The sequence below is a fragment of the Saccopteryx bilineata genome, chromosome 1 (genome assembly GCF_036850765.1).
Source record: "Saccopteryx bilineata isolate mSacBil1 chromosome 1, mSacBil1_pri_phased_curated, whole genome shotgun sequence".
NCBI lineage: Eukaryota > Metazoa > Chordata > Mammalia > Chiroptera > Emballonuridae > Saccopteryx > Saccopteryx bilineata.
In genome coordinates, this window is record NC_089490.1 from 377,721,979 (window position 1) to 377,736,725 (window position 14,747).

Sequence of the window (14,747 nt, forward strand, 5' to 3'; positions counted from 1 at the left end):
TTCAGATGTTAAACTAAGCGTGCATTCCTAGGATAAAACCCACTTAGCTCATGATGTATTCCTTTTATGTGTTGGAGAATTTTCTTGTACTTTGTTGAAAATTTTTGTGTTTATATATTCATAAGGGATACTGGCCTACAGTTATTATAGTCATGTTTTTATCTGGTTTAGGTAGTGAAATAATACTAATCTCATTAAATGAATTTGAAAGTATTTCTTACTATTTTCTGGAGTTTATGATGGATTTTGGGGGGGGGCATTCTTATTAAAATGTTGAGAGAACCGTTTAGGCCTGTGATTAACTTTGAAGGATGTTTTTATGTTTCTTTTATAATCTTTACTTGTTATTGGCCTGGCCTATTCCAGCAATTTTCAACCTTTTTCATCTCATGGCACACGTAAACTAATTACTAAAAATCTGCAGCACACCAAAAAATAAATTTCTGCTGATATGACAAAAAATGTATGATTTTGATTCATTCATACTGGATGGCTATTGTTGTGTTGGCTGTTGTCATTTTTAATTTGACAATCTAAGGGAAAAGAGGTCATTGCCACTGACTAACGTAGTCAGGTATTGCATGTTTTAAAAATTCTTGCAGCCTGATCTGTGGTAGCACAGTGGATAAAGTGTAAACCTGGAACACTGAAGTTACCTATTCAAAACCCTAGCTTCTCTGATCAAGGTACATATGGGAGTTGATGCTTCCTGTTCCTCTCCCCTGACTCTCTCTCTCTCTCTCACTCACTCTCTTTCTCCCTCTCCCTCTCTAAAATGAATAAATAAAATCTTTAAAAAATAATTTCTTGCCATCAGCCAGCATGTGGAAGTCCTGGGTTTGATTCCCGGCCAGGGCACACAGGTGAAGCGCCCATCTGCTTCTCCACCCTTCCCGGTCTCCTTTCTCTCTCTCCCCCCCTCTCTGTCTCCTCCCCCCCCCCCCCTCCAGCCAAGGCTCCATTGGACCAAAATTGGCCTGGGCGCTGATGATGGCTCCATGGCCTTCACCTCAAGCGATAAAATGGCTCTGGTTGCAATGGAGCAACGCCCCAGATGGGTAGAGCATCACCCCCTAGTGGGCTTGCCAGGTGGATCCCAGTCCAATGCATGCAGGAGTCTGTTTTCTGCCTCCCTGCCTCTCATTTCAGGGGGGAAAAAAAATTCTTGCAGCACATTAGATGAAAACTGCTGGTCTATTCAGATGTTCTTCTTGAGTCCATTTTGGTTGTTTGCATCTTTCTAGGAAATTTGTCTATTTCATCTAAATTATTTATTAGCATATTATTTTTCATATTATTACTTTATACACTTTTTTATTTCTTAGCTTCTAGTGCTGATTCAAAATATTTGGGGGGTATTGTTTTCCTTTCCCAATTGGCTTTTCTCCCTTCCTCCCTCCCTCTCTTTCTTCCTTTTTTTTTTTTGCAACAGATACAGAGGGACAGATAAGAGACAGACAGGAAGGAGAGAGATGAAAAGCATCAACTATTTGTTGTGGCCCCTAAGTTCATTGCCTGCTTTCTGATATGTGCTTTGACGAGGGGTGGGGGAGCCCTACAGCTGAGTGAGTGACCCCTTGTTCAAGCCAGCGAGTGACCTTTGGGCTCAAGGCAGCAACCATGCGGTCATGTCTATGATCCTACGCTAAGCCAGCGACCCCACGCTCAAGCTGCATGAGCCCACACTCAAGCTGGCAACCTTGCAGTTTTGAACCTGGGTCCTCTGGGTCTCAGTCCGATGCTCTGTCCACTGTGCCACTGCCTGCTCAGCCCAATAAGCTTTTCTTATAGGAATTTTTCACAGTTTTGGCCCGCTGACCCTTATGTATCTTAGATCACTTTTGTGTCTATTCTTTTTAAAAATATCTTTGTGCTACTTTAAGTGTACTTAGCTAATTGGAGGTTCTCAGTCTATAATTATCACAACTTTGATTATTAAAAATTAACAACCATTTTTTAATTTTTTTACTGCAGTTTTGTTTCAAATAATTTGATAGCAAAAATGTTTCTTTCAAACTGTTCAGGTTTTACTCAAAACAAGTACATGTTTAGTTATTTGTATTATTTATTTACATTTGCTTGATCTAGTTTCAGAATCCCTACAGGTGGCAACTGTTAGCCTAACTGCCAATACTACTGGTACTGCTGCTACTACTTCCTCCTCCACCGTGGGTGTGACCAAGCAAGAATGTCACTACTCTACTTCGTCTGCCGTAAATAACCTGGGAAATAAAAGCTCTACAGGACTTTCAAAGCCCATTGAACTGGATGGTCTTCCTTCAAACCAATTTGCAAAAGGACAGGACACTGTTGCCATAGAAGGTTTTACAGATGATGAGAACACAGAAAGTGGAGGAGAAGGCCAATACAGAGAGCGTGATGAATTTGTTGTGAAGATAGAAGATATAGAGATGTTTAAGGTGAAATGATTATTAATAGGTATAAAGTAAAGGTTATAGTTTAGTGGGAATATATATACTAAGATAGCATTCAAGATGACTTTAATAGCATGCATCTAGCTAGAACTGCAAAAAGTTATACTTTCACAATTACTGTTGTAATTGTTAATAAAAGCAGTAGTAGGTATCAGATATTATATAAAATCAAATACCTTAAAATAATTTTAACATCTGAGTTTTATGTATCATATTTCTGACTAGTCAATATGTGGCATTTATGTACTAGTGATTAGAGAAGTTTTGAAATGGAAATTTATTTCAAGGATCCCAACTAATTGTATTATTAGGAGTTTGGAGAAAATGACAATCTCATTTTAAAATTTAAAGAAAATAACAGGAATATAATTTTAAAATATAATTAGACTTATTTTCATAATTTCACATTATAGAAACATGAGTAGAATGTTACAATTTCATACAAGAAAATTTTAGCTGTGTTTAAGAAAACCTTTGTTTGAATTTGTCTACTTGCTTTTTGGTTTTATTTTTTTAAGTGAGGTGGAGAAGAATGGCATTAAAAAGTACAATGATAGCCTGACTGGTGGTGGTGCAATGGACACAGCATCGGCCTGGGATTCTCAGGACCCAGGTTCTAAACCCTGAGGTCGCTGGCTTGAGCATAGGCTTGCCAGCTTGAGCACAGGGTCGACTTCAGCATGGAATCATCAACACGATCCCATGGTCACTGGCTTGAGCCCAAAGGTTGTTGGCATGAGCAAGAGGTTGATGGCTCATTTGATGCTGCCCCTCCACATCAAGACTCATTTGAGAAGCACTGAACAACTAAAGTAATACAACTATGAGTTGGTGCTTCTCATCTCCCTTCCCATCTGTCTCTTTCACACACACACACAAAGTACAATGTATACAATATTCAAATTATAATTCCATTTGCTATTAACTGCTGTTAATATTTTAGCATATTTGCTTGTAGTCTTTTTGAATATGTATATACTATTACAAAATTGAATAAATAATATATAACAGTATCATAAGAGGAGAATTGGATAATGAGCTGCTTTGCATGTTGGTGTACTCCCTGTTGCTGGAAGAATTTAACCAGAGACTGAATATCCAGCTTATAAGAATTAATGCAGAAGTTCAGCTAGATCAGGGGTAGTCAACCTTTTTATACCTACCACCCACTTTTGTATCTCTGTTAGTAGTAAAATTTTCTAACCGCCCACCGGGTTCCACAGTAATGGTGATTTATAAAGTAGGGAAGTAACTTTACTTTATAAAATTTATAAAGCAGAGTTACAGCAAGTTAAAGCATATAATAATAATTAATTACCAAGTACTTTATGTCAGATTTTTGCTAAGTTTGGCAGAATAAATCTTTATAAAACAACTTACGATAAATTTATCTTTTTATTTATACTTTGGCTGCTCTGCTACCGCCCACCATGAAAGCTGGAATGCCCACTAGTGGGCGGTAGTAGGGACCAGGTTGACTACCACTGAGCTAGATAAAGATTAAGCTAGATAGGTTTTTAAGATACCTTTCAGCCCTAAGACTCTATAAATCTAGAATATAGTGCTAGATTTTATAAATGTAATTAATTCTGTTTATTACAGGAGGCTTTAAAAACAGGAAAAGAACCCCCAGCTATTTGGAAAGTACAAAAAGCTTTATTACAAAAGTTTGTTCCTGAAATTCGAGATGGGCAAAGAGAATTTGCTGCTACAAACAGTGTAAGCAAAATCCTTGTTTATATTAGCCTTCCTATTTTTTTACAGTGATCCTGGGGAAAATAGAAAATGTAAAAAATAAACATTTTATATTGAGCATTTCTAATATAATATAAAACAGCATAAAATTTGAATGGCAGAATATAGGCATATCTCAAGAGATAATGCAGGGTCAATTCCAGACAGCCATACTAAAGCGAGTCATAATCTTTTTGCTGGTGGAATGTCTTACTTTCAGTTTGTGTTAAAAAAAAAAAAAAGTATCTGTAAAACAATAAAATTAGGTGTACCTATATGATACTCTAATGGTCTGATTTTATAAAAATCTTATACAAATACCAATGAATTAAAATTAAATCACGTTGCTTAACTTTTTTTGTTTGTTTTAATTCAGTGCTAGGAGGGGAGGTAGAGACAGACTCCTGCATGTGCCCCTACCAGGATCTACCTGGCAAGCTCTCGAGGGGCAATGCTCTGTTGCTCAGTAACCAAGCTCTTAATGCCTGAGGTGAAGGTCGTAGAGCCATCCTCGGTGCCTAGGGCCATGATGGCAAACCTTTTTATTAAAACCTCCCACTTTTGCAGTGCTAGTCAACTTGGTGCCTCCTGCTGACTAGTGGGTATTCCAGCTTTCATGGTGGGCTGTAGTGGAGCAACCAAACGGCGCAGCGATTGGCCCATCATGAGAGCTGGAACGCCCACTAGCGGGTGTGAAGGACCAGGCTGACCAGCACTGCAAAAAGTGGGCAGTTTCTATAAAAAGGTTCGCCATCACGGGCCCAGGGCCAACTCTCTTCCATCAAGCCATGGCTGCAGGAGAGGGGGAGAGAGAGATAAGGAGGAGGGGGGGAGGGGGGGGAGAAGAAAAGGGGAGCTTCTCCTGTGTGCCCTGACCAGGAATCAAACCCAGGACATCCATATGCCGGGCCAGCATTCTACCACTGAACCAACCAGCCAGGGCCCAGAACTTTTTTTTTTAAATGAAGGAAAGGAATTAGTGCTAGTCTATGAAGAGTTCCCATGGGTTCAGAGACTCTTATGTTTATTTTTATGCTAGTCAAGCATCCTGATATACCAGAAGGTTTACAGAAATTATTCTTTTGTACTTATGTTCTTGTTTAATAGCATTGAGTAAGTAAGCATCTGATGATTAGCCAAATGAGTTTGTGTCTATGTATATGCCTGCAGTTAAGAATAATCCTAGGGTCATTTTTATTAAGGGTGAAATGAGCCTGGCCAGAGATGGATTTTGAAAAACTTGAGGAATGATTATGTCACAGTCAAGCTGACAAAGTAATATTCTATGTATAGAATGTAATTCAAGTGTTTGTTTTTTCCTTAGTACCTTGGGTATTTTGGAGATGCAAAGAGTAAATACAAAAGGATATACGTGAAGTTCATTGAAAACACAAACAAAAAAGAGTATGTCAGAGTGTGTTCCAAAAAGCCAAGAAGTAAGCCTTCACAAACCATCAGGTATTTATTTTCTTATGTAATATATTTGTGCAGTAATTATTGGAAAGCTTATTATTGATGATGTCTTATACAAAGAATTACATAGACTGATTTTTTTCATTATATACAAGTCTGAAGATTCAATGCCCTATGTAGTAATTGATTCCTTTTCAGGTAATGAGATAGGAATTGTAAAGCTTCTGTTTGTCTGTGGTGGGTTGGGTACCCTTTTCTTTGGGTACCAGTGTAGTGGAAAAAAAAGAAAGAATTTGATGTCAAAAGGTTTCAGTCCAGCTTTTTGTGGCCTAGAGTAAAACAACCTTTTTTATACTAAAATGAAAATGATAATGGTGTGTCAAATTTTAAATCAAATAAATTTTGAGGGAAAAGAAACTTCTCCAGAGTTCTTCCTTTTGTGTGTATGTTTTAATTTGACAAGATTTCAGTGTGTTAATGAAGTCTGTTTATAACATTGCAGATCTGTTCAAACTAAGCCTAGTAATAGCAATAAAACTTCTGATCTTCCAACACCAAAAACTACAACTACTAAAGCCCCTTCCATGAAACCCAAAAGTAAACAACTAAAAGTAAAGGCTGAGCCACCACCAAAGAAACGGAAGAAATGGAAAGAAGAGTTTTCATCATCCCAATCTGACTCATCTCCTGAGATCCATTCTAGTGGTAGTGATGACGAGGGTGAGTTCTCCATGAAATGAATACTTTCATTACTTTAAATTACCTATATAAATGGGGAGGAGCAGTGACACTGACAATTTAACATTTATTTATTTTTAGGAGATTTAACTACCTAATTAAGTTCTGCTAGACATTTATAAAAAGTAAATTGACTTTCCCTGAGCACAGTTTGACCACACATAGCCTTATAAAATAGAAAAAGCAGTGAACTGAAAGAAAACATTGGTGAGTTCTAGCCTTAGTAATGCCGTCCTCTCACCTCTGAGCAGGATGAGGATTAGATCAGATAATTTACTAAGATCCTCTAGTTCTAAACTTCAGAGTTCGTGTGTGTTCTAGAAGATTAAAACAAGCCTAGGTAGCAGCAACTCAGAAACTATATATAGTAATATATACTAACATATACTTCCATATATATATGGAATGTTTATCAACTATATAATGCATATTACTATACTGTATACTATAGAGTACATGTTATATACTATAATGCATATTGTCATTAGCCAACCAGTGGCCCATGGCTAAGCTAGGTAACCTGTCTGTGCCTTACTTCTCTTTTATAACATTAAAAGGTTTAAATAGATTAGCAGTTACCAAATCTTTTACCTTAGAACCCTTGTACACTCTTAAAAACTTCTGAAGACACCAGAGAACATTTATGGAGGCTATATATAGATATTTACTTTATTAGGAGGTAGTTGTAAAATGCAAGAATACATCAACACACATTCCATTAGCTATCCAACCTATTGTATAATATATGCAAGAAATTTCTATAAAGTTCATTGAAATAGGTACTGACTCATTTGCACATTTTCATAGAGCTGCTTTGCAACTACAGTCGCATATTTAAATAGTTATAACAGAGAGCATATGACTATTAAACCCTCAAATATTTACCATCTGGCCCTTTACAGAGATTTTTGCTGACCCTTCTTCTAGAGCATAAAGTTGAAGGTAGGAAGGAAAAGATGAAACGTTGATGAAACACCATATATGCCATGCTAAATCTAAAAAGTTGGGATCCTGAGCCCTTGCTTGTTGGCTGGGTAGAATGTCAACCTGGCATGGGAAGTCCCGGGTTCAATTCTCTGTCACGGCACACAGGAAAGGTGACCATCTGCTTCTTCCTCCTCCCCTTCCCCCCTTCTCTTTCTCTCTTTCCTTCCTGCATCCATGGCTGGATTGATTTGAGCGCATCTGCTCAGGCGCTGAGATTGGCTCTCTGTATCCTCCGCCTCAGGCACTAGAAATAGCATGGCCTCAGTTGGGCAGAGCATTGGCTCCAGATGTGGGTTGCCAGGCGGATCCCAGTTGGGGCACATGCAGAAGTCTATCTCCCCTCCTCTTGCTTGGAAAAGAAGGAAGAAAAACAAACAAACAAACAAACAAACAAAAAACCATTTCATTTTGTAGGCTGGCATTTGATCTTGTTTAGAGAGAGATGAGAAGCATCAACTCGTAGCTGTGTCACTTTAGTTACTCATTGATCGCTCCTTATACATTCCTTGGGGGGGGCCCTCAAGCCAAGCCAGTAGCCCCTTTCTCAAGCCAGCAACGTCAGAGTCTGGAACTGGGGACCTTAGCATCCCAGGTCAATGCTCTGTCCACTGTATCACCATTGGTCAGACAGCATTTCACTTTTTTTTTCTTTTTTGTATTTTTCTGAAGTGAGAAGCAGGGAGACAGACTCCCACATGCAACCTTCCAGGATCCACCCAGCATGCCCACCAGGGGGCAATGCTCCGTTGCAACCAGAGCCATTCTAGGGTCTGAGGTGGAGACTATGGAGCCATCCTCAGTTCCCAGGGCCAACTTTGCTCCCATGGAGCCTTGGCTAAGGGCGGGGAGGGGGGGAAAGAGGGAGAGAGAGAGAAAGAGAGAGAGAGAGAGAGAGAGAGAGAGAGGAGAGGAGAGGGGGGAGGGGGGAGAAGCAGATGGGCACCTCTCCTGTGTGCCCTGGCCAGGAATTGAACCCGCTACTTCCACACACCGGGCCAACACTACCACTGAGCCAGCCTGCCAGGGCCAGCATTTCCCTTTTTTGATCATGTCTTTCAATACAGAAAAGTTTGAAATTATAATGAGGACAAATTATTTTTTTATTGCTCATGCTTTCAGTGTCGTTTTTAGCATCCATTGACAAATCCAAGATCATGAATATTTATTTAGAGTTTACCTCTTACTTTTCAGTCATACATTTTTATGGTATAAAAAATAACATTTATTAATACCACCACTGTTCTCACTGATGAAGTCTTTTAAGTTTTGGGACAATATGTAGAGTAGTGAATGTAAGTTTTCCAGAACTCAATTTTCACTTGAAACTTCAAATTTTATTATTGGCAACAAACACCATTGTTTTCCTTGAAGTGATAGATTGACTTAATTTATTTTTAAGAAAATACCTGCTGAATACCAAAGTCTGAATATAGACATACTGTATTTTTTCAAATAAAAATGATGTCCCATGGGGGGGAAAGTGTCTAGTTTATTTTGTGACTCAAAGAATTGCATAGATGGTCTTCCTGGAGATAACTGTCATACTCATAGCATAAATGCTTTATATGTACCTCTTATTTCATCACACTGAGTATTAATATTAAGAATACTAAGTTGCTACTCAAGAGGAAAGATATAATACTAATATATATTTTTTAAATTAACTTCTAAATTATCCAGGGCAAGCAACTGGTGGTCTCTTTTTTCATCTTTTTAAAATTGATTTGAGAGAGAGGGAGAAACATTAATTTGTTGTTCCACTTATTTAAGCCTGTATTGGTTGATTCTTGTATGTGCCCTGACCAGAAATTGAACCCACAACCTTGGCATATCGACGCTCTAATGAAGTGAGCTACCTGGCCAGGACGACAGTAATTTTTATTGCTTTATCAAGAACTATTATGTGAAACTGGCTTTTTTTCCCTTCTTTAAAAAAATTTTTTAATGTTTATTTTATTGCTTAAAGAGAGAGAAAGTGCCTGACCTGTGGTGGCGCAGTGGATAAAGCGTTGACCTGGAAATGCTGAGGTCGCCGGTTCAAAACCCTGAGCTTGCCTGGTCAAGGCACATATGGGAGTTGATGCTTCCAGCTCCTCCCTACCTTCTCTCTCTGTCTCTCTCTCCCTCTCTGTCTCTCCCTTTCTCTCTCCTCTCTAAAAAAAATGAATAAAAAAAAAAAAAAAAAAGAAATCTTAAAAAAAAAAAAAAAAAGAGAGAGAGAAAGAGAGAGAGACAGGAACATCAGTCTGTCTCTGTACTTGCCCTGACTGTGTATCAAACTGGCAACCTTTGCATTTCTGGATGCTGCTCTAACCAACTGAGCTGTCCGGCCAGGGCTTTTTTCCCCTTCAAATTCTTGTCAATTAGTTGACAAAGTTGTGGCAAAGTATATGGCTACTGCCTTACAGTACAGTTTGATGCCACTGCCTTATTTCATACTAAATAAGGCACCAGCAGTTTTACCCAACATTTCCAAACGTCAACAGAGTAAAAAGGGCATATAACATCTTAATATTATTATAAAAACAATTTTGATATCAGAAACACCTAAAATGGTCTTGGGAGAGACCCTAAGGCAGGGGGTAGTCAACCTTTTTATACCTACTGCCCACTTTTGTATCTCTGTTAGTAGTAAAATTTTCTAACCGCCCACCGGTTCCACAGTAATGGTGATTTATAAAGTACGGAAGTAACTTTACTTTATAAAATTTATAAAGCAGAGTTACAGCAAGTTAAAGCATATAATCATAATTACTTACCAAGTACTTTTATGTCGGATTTTTGCTAAATGTGGCAGAAGAAATCTTTATAAAACAACTTACTATAATTAAATCTATCTTTTTATTTATACTTTGGTTGCTCTGCTACCGCCCACCATGAAAGCTGGTGGGCGGTAGGGACCAGGTTGACTGCCACTGCCCTAAGGGGTTTCTTAGACCATACTCTAAGAACTGCTGTTAAAGCTGTGATGATGGTTCTACGTTTAAATGGTAAAAAGTCAAAATTGAGACACACAATTCTTATCTTGCAGTTCTTGCCTTTGAATATGAGTGAAATTTTCTCTATGTCTGGGCAATGTTTATATATATTTTTATATATTTTATATATTTATTTTTAAATCTATATATTTATATATATTATTAAAAAATATATATATATATATATATATATTTTTTTTTTGTATTTTTCTGAAGCTGGAAATGGGGAGAGACAGTCAGACAGACTCGAATGCGCCTGACCGGATCCACCCGGCACGCCCACCAGGGGCGATGCTTTGCCCCTCCGGGGCGTTGCTCTGCTGCGACCAGAGCCACTCTAGCGCCTGGGGCAGAGGCCAAGGAGCCATCCCCAGCGCCTGGGCCATCGTTGCTCCAATGGAGCCTTGGCTGCGGGAGAGGAAGAGAGAGACAGAGAGGAAGGGGGGGGGGTGGAGAAGCAAATGGGCGCTTCTCCTATGTGCCCTGGCCGGGAATCGAACCCAGGTCCCCCACACGCCAGGCTGACGCTCTACCGCTGAGTCAACTGGCCAGGGCAAAAATATATTTTTTATTATTATTATTTATTTTTTTATTTTTTTCCCCTGAAGTTGGAAACTGGGAGGCAGTCAGACAGACTCCTGCATGCGCCCAACCAGGATCCACCTGGCACGCCCAGGGGGTGATACTCTGCCCATCTTGGGGCATCGCTTTGCCGCAATCAGAGCATTCTAGCACCTGAGGCAGAGAGCACAGAGCCATCCTCAGCGCCTGGGCAAACTTTGCTCCAATGGAGCCTTGGCTGCAGGAGGGGAAGAGAGAGACAGAGAGGAAGGAGAGGGGGAGGGGTGGAGAAGCAGATGGGTGCTTCTCCTGTGTGCCCTGGCCGGGAATTGAACCCAGGACTCCTGCACGCCAGGCCGACGCTCCACCACTGAGCAAACCGGCCAGGGCCGCAATGTTAATATTAAAAATGTTTTTTTTAAATATGTCTTGGCTCTAGACCAGAATTTAATAGTAATTTAAGTATAGAAGTAAAAAGAAGAAATTTCTATTAATTCATCCATTGGATGTCTTACAGTTGCTTTACTACCTAAATACAGAGAAACCATCATTCCAGAGTAGCACAATCTATCATCTGATGTCTGTGGTGGGGCCCAGGGAGGAGAAATAGATTCCAGTGAGACTGGTGTTGGGCTTCAGAGTCACCTGGGAACCTTTTGTAAAGTTCAAGTATTTAAGCTTCACTGCAACTAACAACCCACTGTCAAAAGATCAGGTTTTATTAACTCTAGCAATTTGTTTTGTTTTGTTTTGCTGTAAAAGCTCTCCAGTGATTGAGATGTATTCATCAGCTCTGAGATTCTCTCACCTGGGTGTTTTTAAACACAGAGTGAGAGAACTTTAATTTGAGAAATTTTCTCTACAACCTTTCATCTGCTTTTATAGGGTATTCTTATATAGAGAAATGTGTCTTTAAAGTTGTCAGGAAGAAATATTTAATATTAACATCTTTTTCCCCTCCCAGAATTTGATCCTCCAGCTCCCTTTGTCACTCGTTTTTTGAACACGAGAGCAATGAAGGAAACCTTTAAAAGTTACATGGAATTGCTTGTTAGTATTGCTTTGGACCCTGACACAATGCAAGCCTTAGAGAAGAGCAACGGTACAGTCCACTAAATAGTACTTTCTGGATCTTTTTTATTCTTGTATTTTAGTTATGTGTTTAATATATGATTTTTGTAATACATACCTATATTTTGTCAGTTAAATCCATGATATGTATATAAAATGTTCTATAAAATGGTAATATCTTTTGATGAATTGTCTGAATATTAGATGTATTTTTATTGATTTCTACTAATGGGGAAAGTATGTAACTACCTAATAGTTTCTTTCAATTCTAGAATCTTTATAATCTTCACAATATTTCACTAGGTATCTATCTGTATTACATGAAAGATACAGGTATCAAAATATTCTGTTTTCCAATAATTGGAAAAATGAATCATACAACAGTGGTTTAAAGATTAAAACTGTATATTTGTGCGCAGTAAAAGATACATCACACAGTAATTATAAAGTTGACATATGAAATAAACTGATAATTCAGATAGTTAATGTTGCTTATTAATTAATATTTAGCTTTCAAGTACTTTAGCTTTCATCAGAGATAAGTAAAAGAAGGAATGAAAGGGTTAATTGGACAGTTTTCATTACCCTTATTAAATCCAAATGAATTGAATGGTTTAAAATCAAGAGATAGTAATAATATCTTTCAACAGCAATGACAAATAATATATATTGTTTTATTATTTCCACAAACGTTGACATGCTATTCCATTTCAATCCCAGAATGACTTGGACATCCATTTTGGTAAATGAAGACAGTGAGGCTTGGAGGTTAAGTGACTTGCCTAAGGACCCACAACTTGCAAGTAGCTAAAAAAAGGATTAAAATCCAAGGTTTTCTAATTTCTGGTCCATTGCTTTTTTGACTGTATAGTCAGAGACTGTAATCCATATGGATTACATTAGTCATTTTAGAGTCATGTTGAGCTGGAAGAGATGTTAAAGATTATCTAGTCTAAAACATGTATTTGGTAGACTAAGGTTCAAAGAGATTAAATGTATTTCCTAAAGTTATAACAAGTTAGTGGTAGATGAATCATGATTAAAACCCAATACTTAATTCCCCAAGTTGACATTTTTGCCATTAAATATTTTTTCTTTCAATCAAAACTCGTTGCTTCATAAAATACACATCTCTTAGCAATGGTCATTTCTGGATAGTTGTATTTTAAGTGATTTTTTTCTATTATTGTTTTCTTTCTTTTCTCCAGTTAATATAAGGGGAAAAGATTTTAATGGCTATATTTTAAAATAATCCACCAATGTTTAAACCTTGTTTTTGTGAAGTGTAATTCTTACAGTATTTGAACAATTAATTACTAGAAAGAAAACTATCAGGTGTGTTATAGTGATCTTAGAAAGTGTTCTTTCACTGGTCACTGTGCTTGTGTTTATTTAGTGTGATTTTATTCAGCTCTGAAGTTAGTAACTAGAGCCTGAGGATTGTATATACATTTTCAGAAAGGTCATTAAAGGTAATCAGTGTTATAAAACATGTCATTAAGAAATCATCTAGTAACCTAATATATTTAATACAGCACCAAGAGTAATTAAGGTACACGCTGAACGTGCTTTTCTTAAAAGTCCTTAAAGTTTCAAAGAGTGAAGAAAAAAAAAAAGCAAAAAGTTTTGGGTAGGAATACTATTTACACTCTTACTCTTTTCTAAATAACTAAGTTGATTCTTGTGTTTTTGAAACTGGTTTTTGATCATTTTTCTTAATCTACTTTTTCTTTGCCCCAGACTACAGTGATTTAAGAATATTATACTATCTAAATAAATTAATTTTAAAAAAGAATATCATACTAAGTATTTTATAATGTTAGATAAATTTATACTTAAAATTCTATTATTGTTCAGATAATAAATGAGGTTTGGAGAAATTAGACAGCTTACCTGCTCACATCACTACCATCAATCAATTCTGGTGGCAGAGACAAGGTTAAAACCTACAACTTTTGATCCTATTGTACTATGCTGCTTATTTCTCACTTGTAAACCATTTTATCTCACTTGTAAACCATTTTATCTTACTTGTAAACCTATTTTCAGGTTAGCTTTTGTTCAGAAAACTTCATGTCCTATTTTTAAAAATTAGTACTTTACATAAGTCAGTGAATTTAATGTCTTAATATATTGTTCTGGGGAAAAAATTGGATTTTAACAAGCTTTCGTGTTCATAGTTTATCTTGTTACAATAAATTTTTATCTGTTTTAGATGAGCTACTTTTGCCTCATATGAAAAAAATAGATAGCATGCTGAATGATAACCGAAAGAGACTTCTTTTGAATCTTCATTTGGATCAGTCATTCAAGGTATTTTCTTCAGATGATTTACTAGCAGTCATAGTCTTAAATAGAATAGGAAGGAAAATTTATGAAATTGGTTCTCTGTTTTATAAAATTTTCTACCCAATAAAAATCTGTTTTATTCATTATGAGTCTGTTTAGCTCATCTTTTCTAATTAAGCACATTCTTAATGTTAATTGTTTTTGTCTGCTTAATTTCATTTTTTAGGCTTTTATATTCATCTAGTATTCTTTCCATATAATAATTTCCAAATGTTTTCAAAAATACTTCCTATAAACTACCACTGTATTCCAATATTTTACTTTTAAACCTTTTCAAATTTCTCACATTTTATCTATAATTAGAGTTGACCTTGCCCTGGCCAGATAGCTTGGGTAGTTAGAGCATCATCCTGAAGCACAGCAGTTGCCAGTTTGATCCCCAGTCAGGGCACATACAGGTACAGATCAATGTTCCTCCCCACTCCTTTTTCCTCTCTCACTAAAGTCAATAAATAAAAATTTTTTAAATATTAAAAAAAAA

The 14,747-nt window shown here is 37.2% G+C and overlaps 1 protein-coding gene across 3 annotated transcripts in view; it reads left to right on the forward strand.

Annotated features, from left to right (window-relative positions):
* The window catches only part of QSER1 (glutamine and serine rich 1), an 85,271-nt gene that overhangs the window by 51,494 nt on the left and 19,030 nt on the right, over positions 1-14,747 (forward strand). For all 3 annotated transcript variants that reach the window (XM_066251234.1, XM_066251233.1, XM_066251232.1), the window contains 6 exons: positions 2,089-2,420; positions 4,038-4,154; positions 5,494-5,627; positions 6,085-6,302; positions 11,811-11,948; positions 14,133-14,230. In XM_066251234.1, the coding sequence (XP_066107331.1) occupies positions 2,089-2,420; positions 4,038-4,154; positions 5,494-5,627; positions 6,085-6,302; positions 11,811-11,948; positions 14,133-14,230 (1,037 nt within the window). The remainder of the gene's footprint in view (positions 1-2,088; positions 2,421-4,037; positions 4,155-5,493; positions 5,628-6,084; positions 6,303-11,810; positions 11,949-14,132; positions 14,231-14,747) is intronic.